Source organism: Lineus longissimus, chromosome 3 (genome assembly GCF_910592395.1).
Source record: "Lineus longissimus chromosome 3, tnLinLong1.2, whole genome shotgun sequence".
NCBI lineage: Eukaryota > Metazoa > Nemertea > Pilidiophora > Heteronemertea > Lineidae > Lineus > Lineus longissimus.
This window is the reverse complement of record NC_088310.1, coordinates 21,384,031-21,403,742: the sequence shown is the minus strand read 5'-3', so window position 1 is coordinate 21,403,742 and position 19,712 is coordinate 21,384,031. Positions and strand designations below refer to the sequence as shown.

The 19,712-nt window shown below is 40.7% G+C and overlaps 1 protein-coding gene across 2 annotated transcripts in view; it reads right to left on the bottom strand.

Annotated features, from left to right (window-relative positions):
- Positions 1-19,441, bottom strand: part of LOC135484215 (sodium/potassium/calcium exchanger 4-like) — a 35,523-nt gene extending 16,082 nt beyond the window's left edge. Inside the window, exons 1-3 of one of the 2 annotated variants that reach the window (XM_064765469.1) lie at positions 19,146-19,441; positions 15,882-16,049; positions 2,607-2,758 (exon numbers count right to left, since the gene is read on the bottom strand). In XM_064765469.1, the coding sequence (XP_064621539.1) occupies positions 2,607-2,758; positions 15,882-16,049; positions 19,146-19,263 (438 nt within the window). In that variant the 5' untranslated portion in view covers positions 19,264-19,441. The remainder of the gene's footprint in view (positions 1-2,606; positions 2,759-15,881; positions 16,050-19,145) is intronic. The other variant, XM_064765470.1, reaches the window with a different exon arrangement.
- Positions 19,442-19,712: the final 271 nt, after the last annotated feature.

Genomic DNA, 19,712 nt, shown 5'->3' with positions numbered 1-19,712 from the left:
ACACAGTGCTGAGGTGTCATTATGAAGGATAGAATAGAATGATGGCTGGGATCGAGAGGTCATGATATCACTGTCTTTATTAGAAGACGGATCGGCCTCTCTCTCAGCCACGTTCTCACTTGGACTGAGCATCAGGAAAACATTCAGAATGCATTAGGATACATCAGATTCAATACACGAGAAGGGATGGAAATCAGAGTATGAAAATACACAGTGCTGGGGTCTCATTATGAAGGATAGAATAGAATGATGGCTGGGATCGAGAGGTCATGATATCATGTCTTTATTAGAAGACGGATCGGCCTCTCTCTCAGCCACGTTCTCATTTGGACTAAGCATCAGGAAAACATTCAGAATGCATTAGGATACATCAGATTCAATACACGAAAAGGGATGGAGATCAGAGTATGAAAATACACAGTGCTGGGGTCTCATTATGAAGGATAGAATAGAATGATGGCTGGGATCGAGAGGTCATGATATCATGTCTTTATTAGAAGACGGATCGGCCTCTCTCTCTCAGCCACGTTTTCACTTGGACTGAGCATCAGGAAAACATTCAGAATGCATTAGGATACATCAGGTTCAATACACGAAAAGGGATGGAGATCAGAGTATGAAAATACACAGTGCTGAGGTGTCATTATGAAGGATAGAATAGAATGATGGCTGGGATCGAGAGGTCATGATATCATGTCTTTATTAGAAGACGGATCGGCCTCTCTCTCAGCCACGTTCTCATTTGGACTATTGAGCATCAGGGATACATTCAGAATGCATTAGGATACGTCAGATTCAATACACGAAAAGGGATGGAGATCAGAGTATGAAAATACACAGTGCTGAGGTGTCATTATGAAGGATAGAATAGAATGATGGCTGGGATCGAGAGGTCATGATATCATGTCTTTATTAGAAGACGGATCGGCCTCTCTCTCAGCCGCGTTCTCGCTTGGACTGAGCATCAGAAAAACATTCAGAATGCATTAAGATACATCAGATCCAATACACGAAAAGGGATGGAAATCAGAGTATGAAAATACCGGTGTTTTGTTCTGATGTTCTCTTTACTCGGCTTTCATCAGTTCACGTAAAATGGCCTCCCAACGAAGTGTTTGCTCTCAATGTTCGTTCTCCTCAGTCAAACAGACATTAGACACTACCGTACATCAAAGATGCGGAAGAAGAAACGACACGATTAGTTAAGTTAATTTAGCAGTCGGAGCTATTCTTTCCCGAGGTACACCATTCTCGTGCTAAGAATAGTTGTTGCGTGGACCAAAGCAAGCGCCCTCTGTTCATTAAAGTACAATGATTACAATCAGTACATTGGCGTAGTTTAGACACGAAGCCCAAGTAGAGTATCGAACAAGGCTGCATAATTAATGATATGTGCCAGTCCATTAACATTGCATGTTTTGTTTAAAAGATTCTGAATCCCTGATTCAGAGATGAAACGTCGACGAGACATCCTCGATAATGGGTCAGGGGTTGTTCAGTAGCATGTCGGGTTTCGTTGTTTTAAGGGATTTGGCCTTTCAATCGGCGAATGATAGACTGTTGTACTTACTACAGTTTCGTCATTTGCTGAGGATATGGCTTCAGTTGAAACCGACCCATCCGTCTCGTTGGGGTTTTCTGTATATCATATGTTTTGTACCGATAAATTAGTTTTGCTTGCAGCTCGAATACGAGAGAATGTGATAGTCGAAGCTCTTAAGGTGATTGTTTCATCACGTCGTAAATTGTACGTTTCTTATGTAATTTGATATTCAATTTTGCAAAAAGCAAGTACCTTAACGAGATTCATTAATCAAATTTGTTTGAAGGTGTTTCTAAATATTTTATATATCGGCAATGAAGAGCTTGTGAGATTTCCCCAATCACGTTTCCATACAAGGATGTAATGAAGCCAGAATAGTGAAGTCACAAACGGAACGAGATTATAGAGGAACACTATCAGTATAAAGGTGCGTTGAGTGCGTTTTTCGGATGCCCTTCTAATGGCCTAGTGCTTTACTAAAAGAGTTGAACGCGTTTCTCTCTCAAGTAAACATTTCCAAGCAGTGAAGTATATATCAATGCCTCGGAGCAGTTTTCGCTTCAAAGGCAAAATATCTGTTGAATGTTGAAAATGAGCGAAAAGAATAAGGCAAAAAAGGGTTGCATACACCTGCTAAACATACAATGGAAAAAATGTAATCTCATCACGTGATCAATCACCACAGCAACGAAATTGACACCACGGCACTATTGCGAAAGGAATTTGTGAGGTACTTGTCCACCTTCCCGAAACAATAACAAGATTATTGGTTTACCCGCTTACATGTACCATTGTACGCGACGATGCTGCACAATGACAACTGTAAAAGCTCGTGGCTGGGAGATTGATCTCATACTTGATCCAATTATTTGCATGTCGAGATTGGTTGCTTGGTAATTGGACTGCCAGGCACCAGCTGGTGTCGATGCAATCTGATAGAATCGCCGCCAAAAATTCCAAGAGAAGTGAGTTGAAAATGTTGTTCATTATCCATTTGGATAGTTCCGGTAATCTGGGATATCTTCAAAAATAAGCAAACGACAATGAGTGCAATGGAACCTACCTCACATATTTTATCCAAGGAAGAAACGAAGTACTCATCACAGACGATTGCCAAGGCGTAGAACATGTAAACGACCAAAATGGTGTGGAGGATGATCGCCCCTTGAGCACGCTGCTTAGTGGTGAATGCATCCGGCGGGAACTCGTGGTATGCTGAAACATGGAATGTAAAACTGACGCCGTAATGATGTGACAGAGAAAGGTTGAGTAATTTAAAAGTGAACGAGCTGAGGAAGACCGGAGGTGTTCCGTGTCAAAATGTTAACCAAAGGAAATGGAATGCAGGACGGTAGCTCTTCAAGTGCGCAGTTTATCTACTATAGTGAAGGCATCTTGGAGAACTCGCGGTACTGTTAAAACGATAATAAAAGGGGATCAAGCTGTTTCTGGTTATCTGAACTCTCCTTTATAGAATAGGACTGAAAATACGAGAAACTCGGCGTTGTTGCTGCTCAAGGAAAAAATAGTGTTTCCTGCGGAGACTGCGAGTACAGTGTCCCCAATACAGTGGGTGGCTGCCTAATGCTTGAGCAAGCATTGTTGACTAAAAGCACGAATCCATTAACTGCTATCAGTTTTACTTCTTCCTGAATTCGCCGAGCTGGTGGCGTCTAGTCCAGGAGGGGTTAACCAAGCATGGCTGATGAAGAGAAACGAGCCATGTGGGAGGCTGTGTTCTAATTGGAGCTGACACAACTTTCACTCATTTCCTCATATAATCAATCACAGCTCCTGAAGTGAAATTGAAATTCAATTTTGAAAACATCATAAGTCGGTTTATTGTCGTCTCTGACTAGTAATAGATATTCATGCTTAGATAAGGTATTGTAATGGGTAATGAAATTGCAATGGACTCGTTGATGAATTGTGGTTTATAATCGATATAAATGCCATTGCTAATGCAAATTCTAAATTTGAGGCTGGTATCAGTTTGATAAGCCATTCTTTCTTCCTTGATTGGATATAATGTTGCCTTTTGATTGTAGCGGGGAAGCAGGCATTGTCGCGTGCACTTAGATTTCATTTTACGAGAAATCTGGTTTTTAGTCATTTCGCACAGAAACTGCACATTTTAAGAAAATGTTTACATTTCATCTGAAAATGTACAGTAGTAAGAAATGCTCACTCTGGGTACATGTACTTTGCCAGAATCGCAAAAAAGGAGCTATTGTTGCGAAATACCGACAACTTTTCCGAGCCATTTCAGGCTTTTTTGAGTGCGATGCCATTTTTCGTTTAAACCGAGTAGTAGTATACAGTGTAGCTTTTGTAACAAAAAGAAAGTTTCGGGCATTTTATATACAACGTATACATGTACCGTTTCTTACTTAATTCATTATTTTGTTCATCATCCTGTGATGGAGAAAACGTGTATCCACAAGAAATCTGGATATGGGCGGATGAGGGAAAATAATTCAAGAATATACAAGTACATGCTAGATGAACATCTCTACCATTCGGAAAAAGCGAACCTCAGTCAAAAGGCGCCTGCCAACATTTCAAATCCCGAGCGTTAAAACCATGGCGACACTTCAACAAGAGATACCACTGAGTGGTTAGCTTGGTACCTTTCCATAGCAACATTCAAGAATATACAGGTACATGATAGATGAACATCTCTATTATTCGGAAAAAGCGAACCTCAGTCAAAAGGCGCCTGCCAACATTTCAAATCCTGAGCGTTAAAACCATGGCGACACTTCAACAAGAGATACCATTGAGTGGTTAGCTTGGTACCTTTCCATAGCAACATTTTCTAACCACCATCGTACCTGGGCATATGTTTCGTTTGTCGCGAGCACAGAAACTGAGATGGGAATGAAGTTGTCTGGTACCATTGTCGACAAAAGGTTAAGGATTAGGCTGTTGTTGTTGCATTGTTCTCGCAGACTAGTGCATCCAACTTTTAGAAATAAGTTTTTTTTCTTGAAAGGAGTATTTCGTATGTTGTTGATGGTTTCGTAGTTTTGATAAGAGTACAAAATTTTACCTGAAATGAATGTGCGAACGTACACGCACATAGGCGAATATCCTCAGACCATTTTCACAAAATAAATTTATGCATAGAATAGATATTTCAAAACTCTACCAAAAAAACGTGTATCAGGTTATAAATCCAACAGGAACTGAAACCCAAGCTTGAATTATTTAAGCTCCTATCGCACCAGGATCGGAAAACTGCCAGCCTCCAGTAGGTTTCCCCATTGGCGCGATGTCTTGGCGGAGACCCAGATATCGACAAACAAGATTATATAGGAAACCATTTGAGTGGATTACACAGCACTCGATATCATATTCTGATACTGCCATGATAACATTTTTCCGCAGAAAGAAATACCGGTACTACTTATTCTACGAATTCAAAATGGCCCTCAGAGATGGCCAAGAGTGGAGTTGTGGGAAGGGTATTATCTTAGCGTCATTTCTTTGAAGATGGTGCTTATTACTGCAGTTATTGTGTGCATGCAGAGGCATTGTCTTTGGCAAGAGTTGGGCGATCTAACTGAAATAAAAAGCCACCGCAGGTACATCCAAGGACAAAAGGTCTGCACCAGTCATGAACTGGTCGTGGTGATGGGAACGACCTGTCTGTTGGGACGCGTTTCAGAGGGTCAAAGTTGAGTGATGCACGTCGAGCTGGTCCAGTATGATTCAAACAGCGCTAATGACCACTTAGCGAACATTTACGGCTATCCCACCCTTTACCGTGTTACTGTGTGTTGTCAAAGCCTCTCACAGTTGAAATGAACGCTACCCCTTTAGCGTGGCTCCTTTGAGTAGACACAGTATTCCGTTAGTCATACAGGGATGATAGCTTTATGCGAAAACGGAGACTACAAGGCACACCGTTCCCGCAGATGAAGGCTTTGTATCTTAATTGAAATCCATTAGGATAACAAGGGTACTATGATGGCCGTATTAGTAACAAAAGTGGAGGGTACGTGACTCAAATATTCACCGATAGAAGATGCAATCTTTATGATCTAATGACTAGTCTCGTCTTTTCTCCAGAAATATTCACAGCAGGGCTATACATATTTTCATGAACGTCCGTCCTGTCCTAATCGCCTTCAAATCTTGTGTGGCAGGTTTCAATGAGAATGAGATAATCATGGCTCGTCGTGGCAGCAATTGAGAGGAGGTAGAAATACTGGATTCGGTGATATACAAGACATTGTTCAATTCAATTATATTTTATTCTAATCCATTGTATAGGCCAAACTGACAACAATATTTGAATTTCTTTCATCATCCAATCCTACCCCCGCTAAAGCAAAGCAATTGGTGTGTTTTTTTTAAATTCCGTGTATCTATTGTTCAGTCCTTTGCTGTATCATTACCGCCATCGCTCAAACTGAACGTGCATCATTCTTAATATCAATAGTGGTCTTCAGCATTACCACTCCCACGCCAATTAGTTTTATGTTCAAGTTCAAAGGGACCAATATAGCAAAATGGGGTTGAAACAATCCCCTTGGCGATAATTATTAACATAGAGATTTTTTAAAACTGCGTCAAACAACTTCAACCATATTCAATTATTTCTTCCAGTCTAGTGTTGCAGTCTTCTACCATATACTGCATACTGCATAAATCCATGGTCTTAAGATAAAGTATGGCTCTACCTTTGCCTTCGCAGGTTAAATGAAACACGGCTAGGGGTAAGCAATCAGTTGTAATAAGCGAGAAATCGCACTTTTTAAGTTTTCAGTTTTGGTGCCCTGGAGGCCAAGTTAAGAATCAGACCGGAGGGAAATTCAGTGTCGCGGCGAATTGAACCAATACTAGGCGTTCATCGGCACTAAGTAACACGTTCATAGCTCAAGCAGTTAAGAAACGCGACAAAAGGACGACGAAATACGGACACTGCGCTTGAGCGGAAAAGGCACCTTTTAGAAACCTGAGCACGCAACCAGACCTTTGTAAGCGAGATGAACACTTCACCTTACGGAATCGATCTTTATTGTGTTGACTGAGGAGGGTTTCATTTACAACCACACAATATCCAATATCGATGAGGTACATGTAGTTTCCGGAATCAGCGGAATATGGTTTCTTTTAATGCGTACGCTGCCGTGCTCATCCTGGACTATGGAATTATTAGCTCATGCATACCGCGAGGTCACCAAGCGATGATAATGGCGATTTGTAAATGTAGGTTATAAATATAGCGCTTTCCGCTGACCAGGGTCTTTATCAAAGCGCTTCACAAAAATAACAGATTGTAGATCTGGCCACGCAGCCGCACAGCCGGGACCTGCTTCTGGGCATGATGTAAACCTGTTTTAGCTTGGCTGTGGCCATGATACAACTCTGGGCATGGTATCTTAGAATGAGCTACAATGATGAAGCCGGTCTTATGCACATCTGCATTACTAAGAGAAGATAAAGAACTTTACGTTCCTGGTCATCACTCTAATTAATTTCCTACATTCGCATGTGCGTCCAAACCTACAATACATGTATAATTAGGGGTATCGACATGTAGTCAATGAAAACCAGCATAACAAGGATATGATACAGTATTTGGCATTGCAACCTCTTTATAGCTTCAACTCGGCTAGAAATCAACAAACTTGAGATGGCCTTTGCCAAATAGTCGATGGTAGTGCTTCAATTGCTAAACCTACATATATGTCCACTGAGAAATGCAAATTCCTCAGCATATCTCTTAACCGTTCCCTTTCCGCTGATTTGCATTCATCTGCCATAGTCATGGCCTCCGCTGGGTCCAGCCATTCCGTTCAGCAAACTGAAGTGATTTAGTGTTTCCGTATAGCATTATTCCCATGGGAAGGCGGCTGTGGATCTGCTGTGGAGCACTAGGTCGGAGAGGAGATGACCAGGCAAAACAAAAGTGGCCTTTGCCGAGGCGTTATATAACAACAGCAGTATAGTCTGAAATAAGTAATTCTCTCTGGCCCTACAGGTCTCCCAGACACAGCTCCTTTTGCAAATAACCGCTAACATGCCACTGTAGTCGAATATACCAAGTCCAGGTCCACGCCCTTGCTAAGCTGGTATTATTCGTTGTTGCGCATATTTGAACTACCCGGAAGAAATGTTTTTAATATTGGCTGTTCAGTAGGTATACATGTATACAGTTTCCTCCCCAAGGAGTGCAACGCCGTTAATGATGTGCATCACTTCAATCGATGACAACAACGAATGCGACGATTGACATGGCATCAATCGTATTTATGACTTTTGAAAATCAATTGGATAGCTCATTAAGCTTACTCAAAGGTCAAACGTTACATGATGGACTGGTACCGTAGAATTGTATGCTTCGATGAAGCTAGCGTTAACTAATTCCAACGGCATTGATTTCTGGCCCATAAAAGCATTGGGGAAGAAGTGGAAAGCAGTTCAGTCTCAATGTGGTCAAAGATGAGCATAATAATCAGTCTGATAGGCAGGCTTTCTAACTGAGCACGTCCAGCAGGATGGTTGGCTGCATTTTATAAACCTGATTTCATACATGTCAGAAAACTACCATGTCCCTCTAGACAAGGCCCTGTAAATCATGTCAAGTCCTATTTTGCTACTAGGATTAAAACGATTTGAGCAGATGTAACGATAACAGTTTCATACTCGACAATTTCCTATTAAGTCTTCGGGCTATACTGGCTGTATCAGCTGTATTAAAAAACACCCTTAAGGGCAAATTGACTATGCCCTGTGACACCAGAAACCCGTTCAAGCCCAAGGATAAAGCACCTGTCAACTTGACACGAGCTCTGATCAATCGCCCCCCAGTGTATGAAAATTAAGATATACCCAATATTAAACGCGGACAGGCAATTTGCTTTAGCCAATGTCATGATGGATAAAATCTATGCAACGAAGGAACTGACTCGCTTATAATGCATTTGCCAATCTTGGTTAGACTCTGTTTGACATAATAGTATCTCGCCAGGAACATTCTTGACAGCTTCCTATCGAGTATGTCTATTCGTAGGTCCGACCTCTGTATCGATAAAGATTCAGTGAATTAAAAATATGGTAAGGAGAACACACATGCACTTTCTATTAAGGGCAGATCATGAAAGTCAAGCTGTTGAGTTTTTTTACAGACCTATTAAACTTTTCACCTGACAAATAGGATCGCAAAGTGATGCCGTATGCACGTTTCTGATTACCATCAACTTCCTTAAGTTATTGGCCAATGAGAAACCCGGAATCTTGTTTCTCCGAAGCAGGAATCCTCTGAAGCAGGATGTCTTAATATAACGGCACACCAAGAATTCTGCTTGACGAAGGGCTTACAATGGATTGAATTCGTCTAATGACATTAAGTTACTTCTGGGAGAGAATTAATAAGAATCTGTCACATTTTAAGATAAATGTCATCTAGGCTTCATCTCCGCGCGAAACGTTTTGTGACATTTGAAAATGAAATAAACTTGATATCATCACAAGAGAAGAGTGAATGTGAGTTTTATCCTCTGTAATAAGCCGCGTCGAATGATCTGAACCTGTTGAATGAGACAGGCTATTAGCTTCAGCGTTGTGGGGAGTGTCATATCTAGCGTTTGTGACACTACATTTCCGCATCATTTGACTCCCCTCTCGAAACCTGGGGTGTGATGTATAAGGTGCATTGAACTGAACATGATATGATCCCTGTATCCAATCACTTTCTGACTAGATGATGAAGCCACACCCTGGGAAAGGGCTGGTATCCCTGGATTGCTATTAAGTAGTATCCTTGATGTAGCAACTTGTCAACATGTTATATCCTCTATCAGCAATGTTGGCTTTAGCTTTTATCAAGAACGCAGTTTGACCAATTTTGCCTGAAAATATGACATTCCACCAACAGCATGTTTGGAGGAGACGCAACATTACATGTCATATTTTGGAGGAGACGCAACATTACATGTCATATTTTGGAGGAGACGCAACATTACATGTCATATTTTGGCTTTTCAATCGTAAAGCACAACTACCAGCATTTAATTCCTCTAAGACGTCGCATCTGCACTTTGTGACAATATTGATGTCATCGAGGACAACCACATCGGACTACCTTCATGCGATATCCATCCTTCATCCATGCCGTTAGTCCTCTACGATCAGCATATTGATAATGATTGAGAAGTTACCAAGTCATGATCATGTTTTCGGCCCGATTAAATCCCAATAACATAATCAGCACCTCCGCGATTACGCTGATCACACGCCGAAAGTAATTTATGGCCAGCTTCCGTTTTCCGGCTCAATCATATTACATAGATGTTATTGAAGTGTCAGGATGACACCAATTGCCAGGAGTTGTCGCTGACACAGTCAATGAATACTACTCTAATTAGAGCCTACAACGTATGTGTCATGTTTTCGCGTCATTCTTGTTGCATGCCCTGCATGATGCAGCTAGACAAAGTCGTGATAAACAAAGTTACAAATGTCGGTTTCAGACCGGATTATAAGGGAACGCAGCTAGCAGTCACACAAAAAGGCACATTGGACCAAGTTGGCGTAAAGTAACATGCCACATAACATCATTGGGATATGAGCGAGTTGAACAATTTCCTTGTATTACCTCTGTATCATTTATCAGATTTCTCATTTCCCAAGTAGTTAGTTCAAGAACATTTATGAATAATGAAACGAATCCTGGTTTAGAATAAATAGGTTCGTGGCTTTGGCCGAATTGAAAAAAACGAGCATTTTGAGCCAATTTCATTGATTTCCAATTACAGAGGAAGCGAGATACTAGATAATGGACTGAAGCAGCTAAGCTCTGATGGGCAACTACTCCGGCATAACTCTTAGAATCGGCACGTAGAATGGGTCTATATCGATTAAATCTCAACTAATTTTTCAAATTTTGCAGACATGTCACGCTGTACTGATGTCAGGATTGGTGAATCTTATATAAAAAAGTATCATCTTTGGATCAATTAAATGATGTTGTTCTCACAACTGATGGACGCCTATTATCTTGAGTGACTAGGTATGAACAATACTTGTTGGTTGGAAGGAGGTGACCTGACTCATTGAAGGGGAATTCTGTTGTAACGAGAGAATGAATAATGCAAGGTTGTGACGGTTGCATGCTTTGAGAAAATTGGCTGACACTAAACTTGACAAAGCTGCGATACTTTTGTGTTAGGCACTGAATAATTCATAGCTAGAAACCAACTGACAGAAACTGAGATTGGTCTTGTCCAAAGTAAGAAGACAGTCGAAAAAATGGGAAGCGAGATTTGTGTTGGGAAATGAAAGTAAACCTGCTTACTTGGTGTTACATGTACTTGATTACTTATCAGTTCCTTCGGCATCCTCTTGCAAGCAGGGACTAAAACACAACTTCTCCGAGGGAATAAGTATGTATCGAGTGAAATGGCCTGATATTGTCAGGATGTTCCTTCGGAGGCTCAGGACATTCTTTGCTGACTAGCAAATCATACATTAAAGCAATTGTTTCCCAACAACTAAACTGAGAAATCTATATCCATAATGTGGTGTTATTTCGTAATGGATTTGTTTCAACTCAATATAATAGAAAGCAGCTCAGGGAGTTTTTTCCCTTTGCGCTCAGCTGGAAAGATGCAAAAGTATTGATAAAATGAGAACACGTTTTTCTGCATGCTATTAGTTCCGATCGTTATTGTGTTTTTGGTTCTGCAGATAATCGTTTCCGCTGTGCAGCGTCATACTGGATAGCTGGATCAATCGGTAATGGTTTTATGGAGGGTAGGTTACTGGTATTGATGAAGCCTCCAATTGCCAAAATTGGCTTCACTAATATATTCTTCATGAAGCTTTCACCGGATTCCTCTGAAAAATGGTTAGAATGGACATAGTCAGAAAATTTTTACATTAGGCCTATGTGACGGCCTCAGATGCGCAAGCATTTAGTACGGACATGTACATTTCTTTGAGATGACCCTGCGGTTTCTTTTGCATTAAAATCTACTAAATTTCATACGAGTTTTTTGACCATCGGTAATGTTACTCGCGTTCCTCTTCATACCGGATCAAACCCATGCAGTCAGGGCCGTCATGTCAATTACACCATCTCCATTCTACCACAAGAGTCAAATCAATTGACACTATCGATCAAACTACGCTTCATTGGACTCCATTAATCTATGACTGTACAGCATGCCAAAGGAGCTGATGAACAGCATCATCTGATACTAAAAATAAACACGAAAACGTGACACTTGTATAAATTGACATTGATCTGCTGATAGATTATCAGTGCACAAACGTTGCAACTCTGCATATTCATGTCGTTTCAAAACTGCCTTTGATACTTGAATTGTCGAGCCTGGCAGCTGGCATGCAGACAGGCTTGGATGTTATGTATAGAAATTGCAAGCAAACATTAATCAGCTAATTTTTCGGACTATTCGGTATTCGGTGTAATATCATTATCGACCATTTCGGAATGATAAATTGCATTTTTTGACGTTGCATTCCAAAGTGGGGTTTCCCCTCATATACACATGTCTCTGTGGATCAATGGAGGAAGCAATCAAATATGATTTATTATACACTCAAATATGTTGCAAGTGTTTTTGTGATAGAACGTTCCGCAATCCAGCATACGCCACAGAACAATAACCTAACTCTATTAGGTATACATTAGGTTATGCGAAGTGACTAGGTCACGTCTCTCCCCTTCAGCAGAAAACAACAGACATTAATCGCAGTGGGTAAAAAAGTAGCTACAGCCAGAACTGGTTTGGATTCTCGAGAGTGTTTCAAAGCGTGAAATACATAGACCCACAATCATCGATTCTTGCAGCCCATCCAGGATAGACTCAACTCAAGTGATCAACTGATCTGAATATTTGCTTAAGGTGAATCTGATGAAAGGAAATTCGATAATCTATGCGGTCGTGTTGAAGATGAATAGTGTCGATCAGGAGAGCCGTGAGGTTTCATGTTTCATGTTTCATCAATGACGACACTTACTGATGACAATATTTACCAAACTGACAAGATGAAACTGCTGGATTCAAGTAAGAGTAAAAGAGGTACAAATAAAAAAGATATTAAAAAGGAAATTTGTCTTTTCTTAATGATTATGGAACTGAGTATGAAATGCAGAGTCTTGAATGTATCATAGGGATGTGTATGATCGATGTGTGTTTCATTTGTTATTTCGAGAAAGGAATGAACATTTCTGCATCTGGAGTGTTGCCAACAAGGTAAAGTGCGGAATATAGGATTTCCCATCTTCTGACGTGAGATACCTCTGTTATCCGATTCCGACATCTCTCGTCATGCACGATTTAGGTCTCTCCGATGCATAACGTCACCCACAGCTATCGTTCATAAGCAGAGAATGATGATGGATGGTGTCTTATTGCTCCTTCTAGCTCAAAGATCCCGTTTAATGTGAAATCAAGAACGACTGCTATCAATCATCATTGCCAGCATCTCTATTCCTTACTCTCTATTCAATGATATTGACCCGCTAATGGTCGCGTAGTTGTCAGGTAATGCTCTGGTGCAGATTATGGTGGGGGAGTAAACCGGTCGTTATGACAGCAAAGGTATGGGATTTGCAGCTCGAATGGTTTGGTTATTGCTGTAATGGAACAGGAGGTTGTCTGGTCCTTAGCAAACAATGACAGCTATTTATCAGGGGTGAAAAAATACATCTACATAAATCGTACTGAAAGCAGTTCACATGCAATGTGATAGTGCTAGTCACCAGAGATCGTCGTGTAACATGTATCTCTCTACTGACGTCAATCCTTTTACTTAGATTCATTCACCATCCCAGAGAGATGCAATTTATCATACTTAAACAATAAAAGAGACAGGGTCCAGTAATAACTAACAGACACAAATCACACGAATTCTATAAATAGGAACTCTTACTGTGTGTTCAGAGTGGTCTTACCAATTTATTGTCGTGGTATGTCTTTTCTTTTGATAATAGAGTTCTTTTCTAAAGGGAATCTTCTGCAAGATTTTTTCTGTGTTTTGCTTTTATGCATGTTTCGTTCATTATGAGAAGAATTACCCAATGAATTGTATGGACATCAAAGGGGAAGAGGAGAAAAGAACCTCACAGCCAAACATAGTGCCGGTAAAAACACATCGAAATCTATATCCATCTCGGAGGATAGTGACAGGTCATCCGATATGCAGCGATATTGTACCATACCATTTACAAACGTTGGACAGTGATTCGGAGAAAGAAAAGTTATGCAAATCCTCTTTCGACCAAAAAACTGCACTCTAGAAAAAACTAGACTGGAAAGAGGCAAATGATGAGCGGTTACCCGAAGTGCAGGAACAAATTGCACCAGCTCAATTTGTGTCCATGACGGACTCCACATGGTGAGTTTTTCTGTTCCTTCGCATCCTTTTTCACGCATGCTCTTGCCTCTTTTGGTTTGTGGAAATCATTTAGATTTTGCGGTGAATTGGATAAGGGCGCCTGTAAGTGGATAACTGAGTGGTGCGATGTTGATCAAGCATGTAATTATGTGGGGAATTTGATTACGTGCGGACTATGTTAGGAAATGAAGCATGAGGATGGAGGCGGGTGAAATGACAGGGATGATGCTGGGTATCAGGAACTGGAAGAAGCAATCAAGTTGACAAGGATTGGATTTTTCTGCTACAGGAGTACATATCTGCCCAATAGTTGTTTGAGGCTGTTATCTATTCCAGCATGGGGATCCTTCATTTTAGGGTGTTTTAGTCCATACCTCTTCCGAGTGGCTAGAAATTAACAATAACAAAAATACGGAACCCAAATGATCCAAGAGTCAAACATTGTAAGACTTTCTTCCTATAGCGCAAATTGAACCATCTTAGGTTAGCCATTTCCGTAGCATACTCGAGAGGCAAGTCAGTATAGAGTGGCCAATACCCAACCATCAAACGCACACTATTGGTGTTTGATCGATTCTAGCCTGTTCTTCATGGTCGATTTTGGGACTTAATTAAGGATAAGTGGTTTCTGGAGCAACTGGTGACCTCGATCAAAGAGCTCATCGCGGCTTCACTCCCCATCGGTGGTAAGAGGAACAGCTTGGTCGAACAGATTCGATATTCATTAATGTACCAACTCTCATTCTACACTCATGAAACGGGATAACAAAATAATTATTTGTAACCAGCTAAACTGCACAGTTTTTGCTTCATCCTCCGATTGTAACTCTCATAATTGTATGTACATTTACAATGTCCAGCAACAGACCTGATAGTAATACATTTGTAAGTCCTGATATATTCACCAGTGGATGGTGAATGTCACTGGGGAAATTAGGAATGACATCTGGGTGTTAAGAGGTGTCGCAGTGATAAGCTGCTTCGATTTGTAGCCAATGTGCCTCAGGTACATCTGTCTCGAACGTTTTCGATCAATACGTCCTGCTAGCAAGGGTTGGGAGTACGATCGCGTGCATAGCCACTAGAGTGCTTCGCTGGTGAGAGAAGGCAAATATCACCAACGTGTCAGCGTCTGAGAAGGACGAAGTAAAATATCCAACAGTGTCGTACATTTATGGCTTGGTGTTCCAGTTGGGTCTCTTGGAAGCCTTCCGACTTGCACTTGAGTGGAGAAGGGCCGTCACACTATATTTTTATCAATTTCTTAGCTGGGACCTGTGGTAAAATATGTCATGAATGTATTGTCCGTTTTCTTCGTTGGGGTGCTCTTGCTATAATAATTACCTATCTACAAAACCTGTTTTGATATTAACCTTTAAAACGAAGAATGAGCTCCATTTAAAAGGTGATGTCGAAAATAACTTGCCATTAGCTCACTTTAATTAGTTTAAGTCATATATCCTCTACGTGGAGACTTTTATTGACCTTTTAATCATGAGGAGCGACCAAGATATGAATGAAAAAAATTATCCCTGATATATTTGTATTGCAGCTGCTTTCACTTAAGCAGAAGAAAGAGAGAAAAATCTATTAAAAGCGATGAGAAATCTATTAAAGGCGGTGAGAAATTTCCTTAATCCAATTGATTTTATATACATGTTGTATTCCTAAGCTGATTAATTTGCCAAATATGCAGAGGACTCGACTTATTTTGATATCTAAAGCTTTATAGATTCGCCTGAAAACGCCCACGGCAAGTTGAGTCTCAAGTTAAAATGGCTGAATCAAACCAGAGATAACCAAAAAAAATTAAAACGGGTTTTTTGAGGAAAAAAAGAGATATAGAAATTGGTAGCTTTATTGAATTAAAAAAGTTATCAGAATCCTTGCGGAGGTACTGTCAGTGGTGAGTTTAACCAGCGATATAATGGGGGAAAAAATATATGAAAAAAATTATACTTACCAGGAGGCGTGCATTCATGTATCTTTTCCGTCCCGTTGCTAGCCAATGTTTCGTTAATCCTTATTGTGCCATTCTCCCCGACGATCAGGGGTCGCTCTTTGTAGGGTATCGCCAAGACATGCCTCGAGATAAACCCTTCTCTACCACTCTCCACTCTTACGGATGCGTCTGCAATGAGGGAAGCAGGGAAAATGATTAGACAACTTTATTGTTCTACACTCAAAGGGAGTGTGGAGTTCACTAGTTTCTTTCTTTCATTCCTGAGGATAGGGCTTAGTGTGTAGATTTTATAAGCATTAACATGGGAGTTTAGGTTATGACAATCAAAACAAACATGTACTAAATACATATCTCAATGTTGAGTTGGACTTCTTCAGCTCATGAATAAATAATTTCTGAACACGGTATATGTTGTCGAATGCTAGACTGGATGACAACACATCTTTTTCTCTTGACTATCGAAACTTAATCTCGAATTACTGATTAAAATGTACATATTGAGATACATATGTACCACCATAGAAATTTTGGATTGATAGCGAAATTTCTAGTGTTTCATATGAAACTTTTGATGGAAATACCCACTCAGTAATCATGCTCTCAAAAGACGGGGGATTAAAATGTGATCCGTTCAAATCCAGACAATGAAGATCAAATGTAAATAAACATAATAGTTATTCATTCGCCTTTGCCCCGGCCATCGCCCTGCGTAATAAGGATGGCGGGTGACTGCAATCATTCGTTGTGATGAACCTTTGAGATTATCAATTTCCCTCGAAGTGTTTTCAGCAGAACACAAGGTGGTGGTTAACATGCTTTGAATCCAACCTAAGTGAACCAATATCAACGCTGTACCATATGAATATGGTATTAATCAATATGCATCACCTCAAGCGGTACACAAGCTGTTGGACAGATATGTTTCATGCTTGCAACATGATCCCCTGATAGTTGTCAGAGCAAGGAATATATGGACGTATAAATTGATACAAAAATGAATTACCATCAAGATGGTAGGTTCGCGAACGTGTAGATCACAGCTCACCGGTGATTTAAGAAGGCAAACATGACATTTGTCTTTTTCTCGATGACCAGTGTGATGTACACATTCCAGTGCATCTTGCTCTTTCTTGATTTCCAGCAACAAAAAAGAATTGTGATGAAATCGTTCCAGTATATACATGTACATCTTGCTCTTTTCTCGATTACGAGCACACAAACAATTTCTGACTCTAACTGGTACCCTTTGCTCCTTCTTGATACCAGCACGAAACCAATTATAGAGCTTTTTGATATTTTCTCTCGAGAGCAAACTCTTTTCCTTTCAACTCCAATATCATCATTGATAACAAGAACGCGCTTACATGTATATTGTATTAAACAAAACAAAACTGCTTTGCCGGCAGCGCACGTCTATTTGTTCTCATCCATTACTTATCTAACGACTCTTAATTATTAAGCATAAATAGCTTACATTTAGTTTTCTTTGCATTTGTGGATATCAAAGAGGGTTATTCGCTCGTGTGGGCTTTCACCAGATCGAGTGCAGTGGTCTCCCATTACTGCCCGATAATACTGCCGGTAAAAGAAGTCTTCTTTCCGATAAATTACATGCAGGATGTTTTTGTTTTGCTCCCGCTCGTGTGGGCGTAATAATGGCGAAGGAGACAGTAGCTGAAGCATTATTTCATTAATTGTCAGGTTTACCTATGGCAGGAACACAACTATATGGTATCATGACATTAGCGGTTATGTATTTTTTGCTGTTCTGTTTATGTATATGGCAGAAACACAACTATGGCATGGAGTGTACTTACGACAGGAACTCAACTATGTTATTAAGTCCTTAAAAGTTAGCTTACGATAGCTTGGTTTTAAGTCATTAAGTATAATGTTACCATAATGAATGGTAGGGACATGTTTTTCGTGTGAGGTCATAAAATTGTTAACAAATGGGAGGAACACGGCTACATCAGGTAAAGGTCTTTCCAACCATTCGGGATTACTGCTGTTGGTCTTCAAGGCACATGAGCCACTTTCACAGCAGCAACAGAGATTTAAAGAACGATGCCAATAAGTTACTTTGATCTCATGATCTCTTTTCCACCGCCGGGTATGCTGTCACGTGATACATTTGGTGCTACCACAACAAGAGTCATTGACCCGTCAATACTGCCATTACACCGCATTACCGTCATGATGTCCCGGAGCCGCAAGGAAACATGATTAGAGTTATCGTAATCACCGTAGAAATAGTGGCCGTGGGCAAGCAGTCTCTTTGATAACAGGAACTTCCATTTAACACGCCAGCAAGTTTCACAACGAGATGACTGGCCTCTGCAGGAATATCATATAGTGGATTGACTTTGGTAGACTATGCCTACGTATTTGGCAGAAGACTACTCAGTTTGCATCGTGTACATAAATCTTCTTCTTCTTCTGCTTCTGCTTCTTTTCGCCATCTTCTTCGTCAGTCGCCGTCGTCTTTGTCTTCATCATCATCTTCCACTCCAGAGTTATCCAAGAATGTACATCATGAGCGTTATTTCCAGCGGTTGTGTTCAATGATCCCGATTATTCGAGATCCGACATTCGAGTCCGTGTTTTTGGTCATTTTTGCACACCCATCTCCCGTTATCAAAGCTGACACTGCCTTGCATTCGTGATTAAATTAATGAAGACCGAGAGGTCGTTGAGATGACTCGCATGCGGAATAATCTGGCACCACTCACTATCGGTCTCAGGGGACAAATTCTACTTCTGAGGTTAGGAGGATTTAATGCATAAAACATGAGGATTTTAAGCCCGCAATCTGGATTTAAAAGATCAAAGATGGGGGTGGATGGCAACCTTCTTGCGTTCAACAGAAACTCATTGCATACTGTAAGTATCTTTTTTTCCCATTCGGCGTCGACTGATTTGATAACAAAAGGACCCGTGGCAGTCTTAGTAAAAATGGTACATTGGTATTACATGCTGAACCATAGCACTTGTTTCTTTGTTTCTTCTTGATCTCTCAATCGTGATCGACCTGTGTAGACAGTCATGATCAAAATGATGGAAAATACCGGTAAGTCTAAGCCTGCATGTACGCCAAAAACCTGTAATCTGCGCCAGCAATGGGCGTAACCGCACAGGGCCGGATACCAGTGCTTAACCATGCCATGCGAAGCCACGGATAACTAGCATTGACATATCGATTGAGCTAATACTGACAGCGCTAGCCATTAGCTAGCATGTATCACATAGACGCTTAAGACTTACCATGTTTTCGCTCTGAGAAACGGGAAAATAATAGAGTCGCACAGAACACAACTGAAATGAAAGCCAATTTGAGTGGCAGTTTCACTGCTGCTTTTCTACGCAGGAAAAGAGGCGACATGATGCTATCCGTCAGAGTAATCCAGCATCCGCCTCAAATCGAACACTTTTTCATCACCAGCTTCGGCAGACGATAGCTTGGTGATCGATGCGCACGCATCAAGAACCGACCTCGTTTCCATTGCTGATCAAAGAAAGACTTCACCACATGATGAAGATTTCAGTGCTGCTGTTCGCAGTATCTTTCCGTCTCGACTTGGCACTGGTACTTCGTGCCAGGTTTCTAGAACTTGCTGACATGAGAAGTTGCAATCATTTCCCCCATTGAGACATAATCAACTCGCGAATGATAGATGAGAGGTGACAGCAACGTTGTTAGCGTCAATTTACTCCTTATTGTTGTATTTTTCTTCTTTCTCTTATGACCTCAGCGGTGGGGAAGAGTGGAAAAGAAGTAGTTGATGGTGTAAGTGCTAACTGACATTGATGATTAATCAATGTTTGGGCATT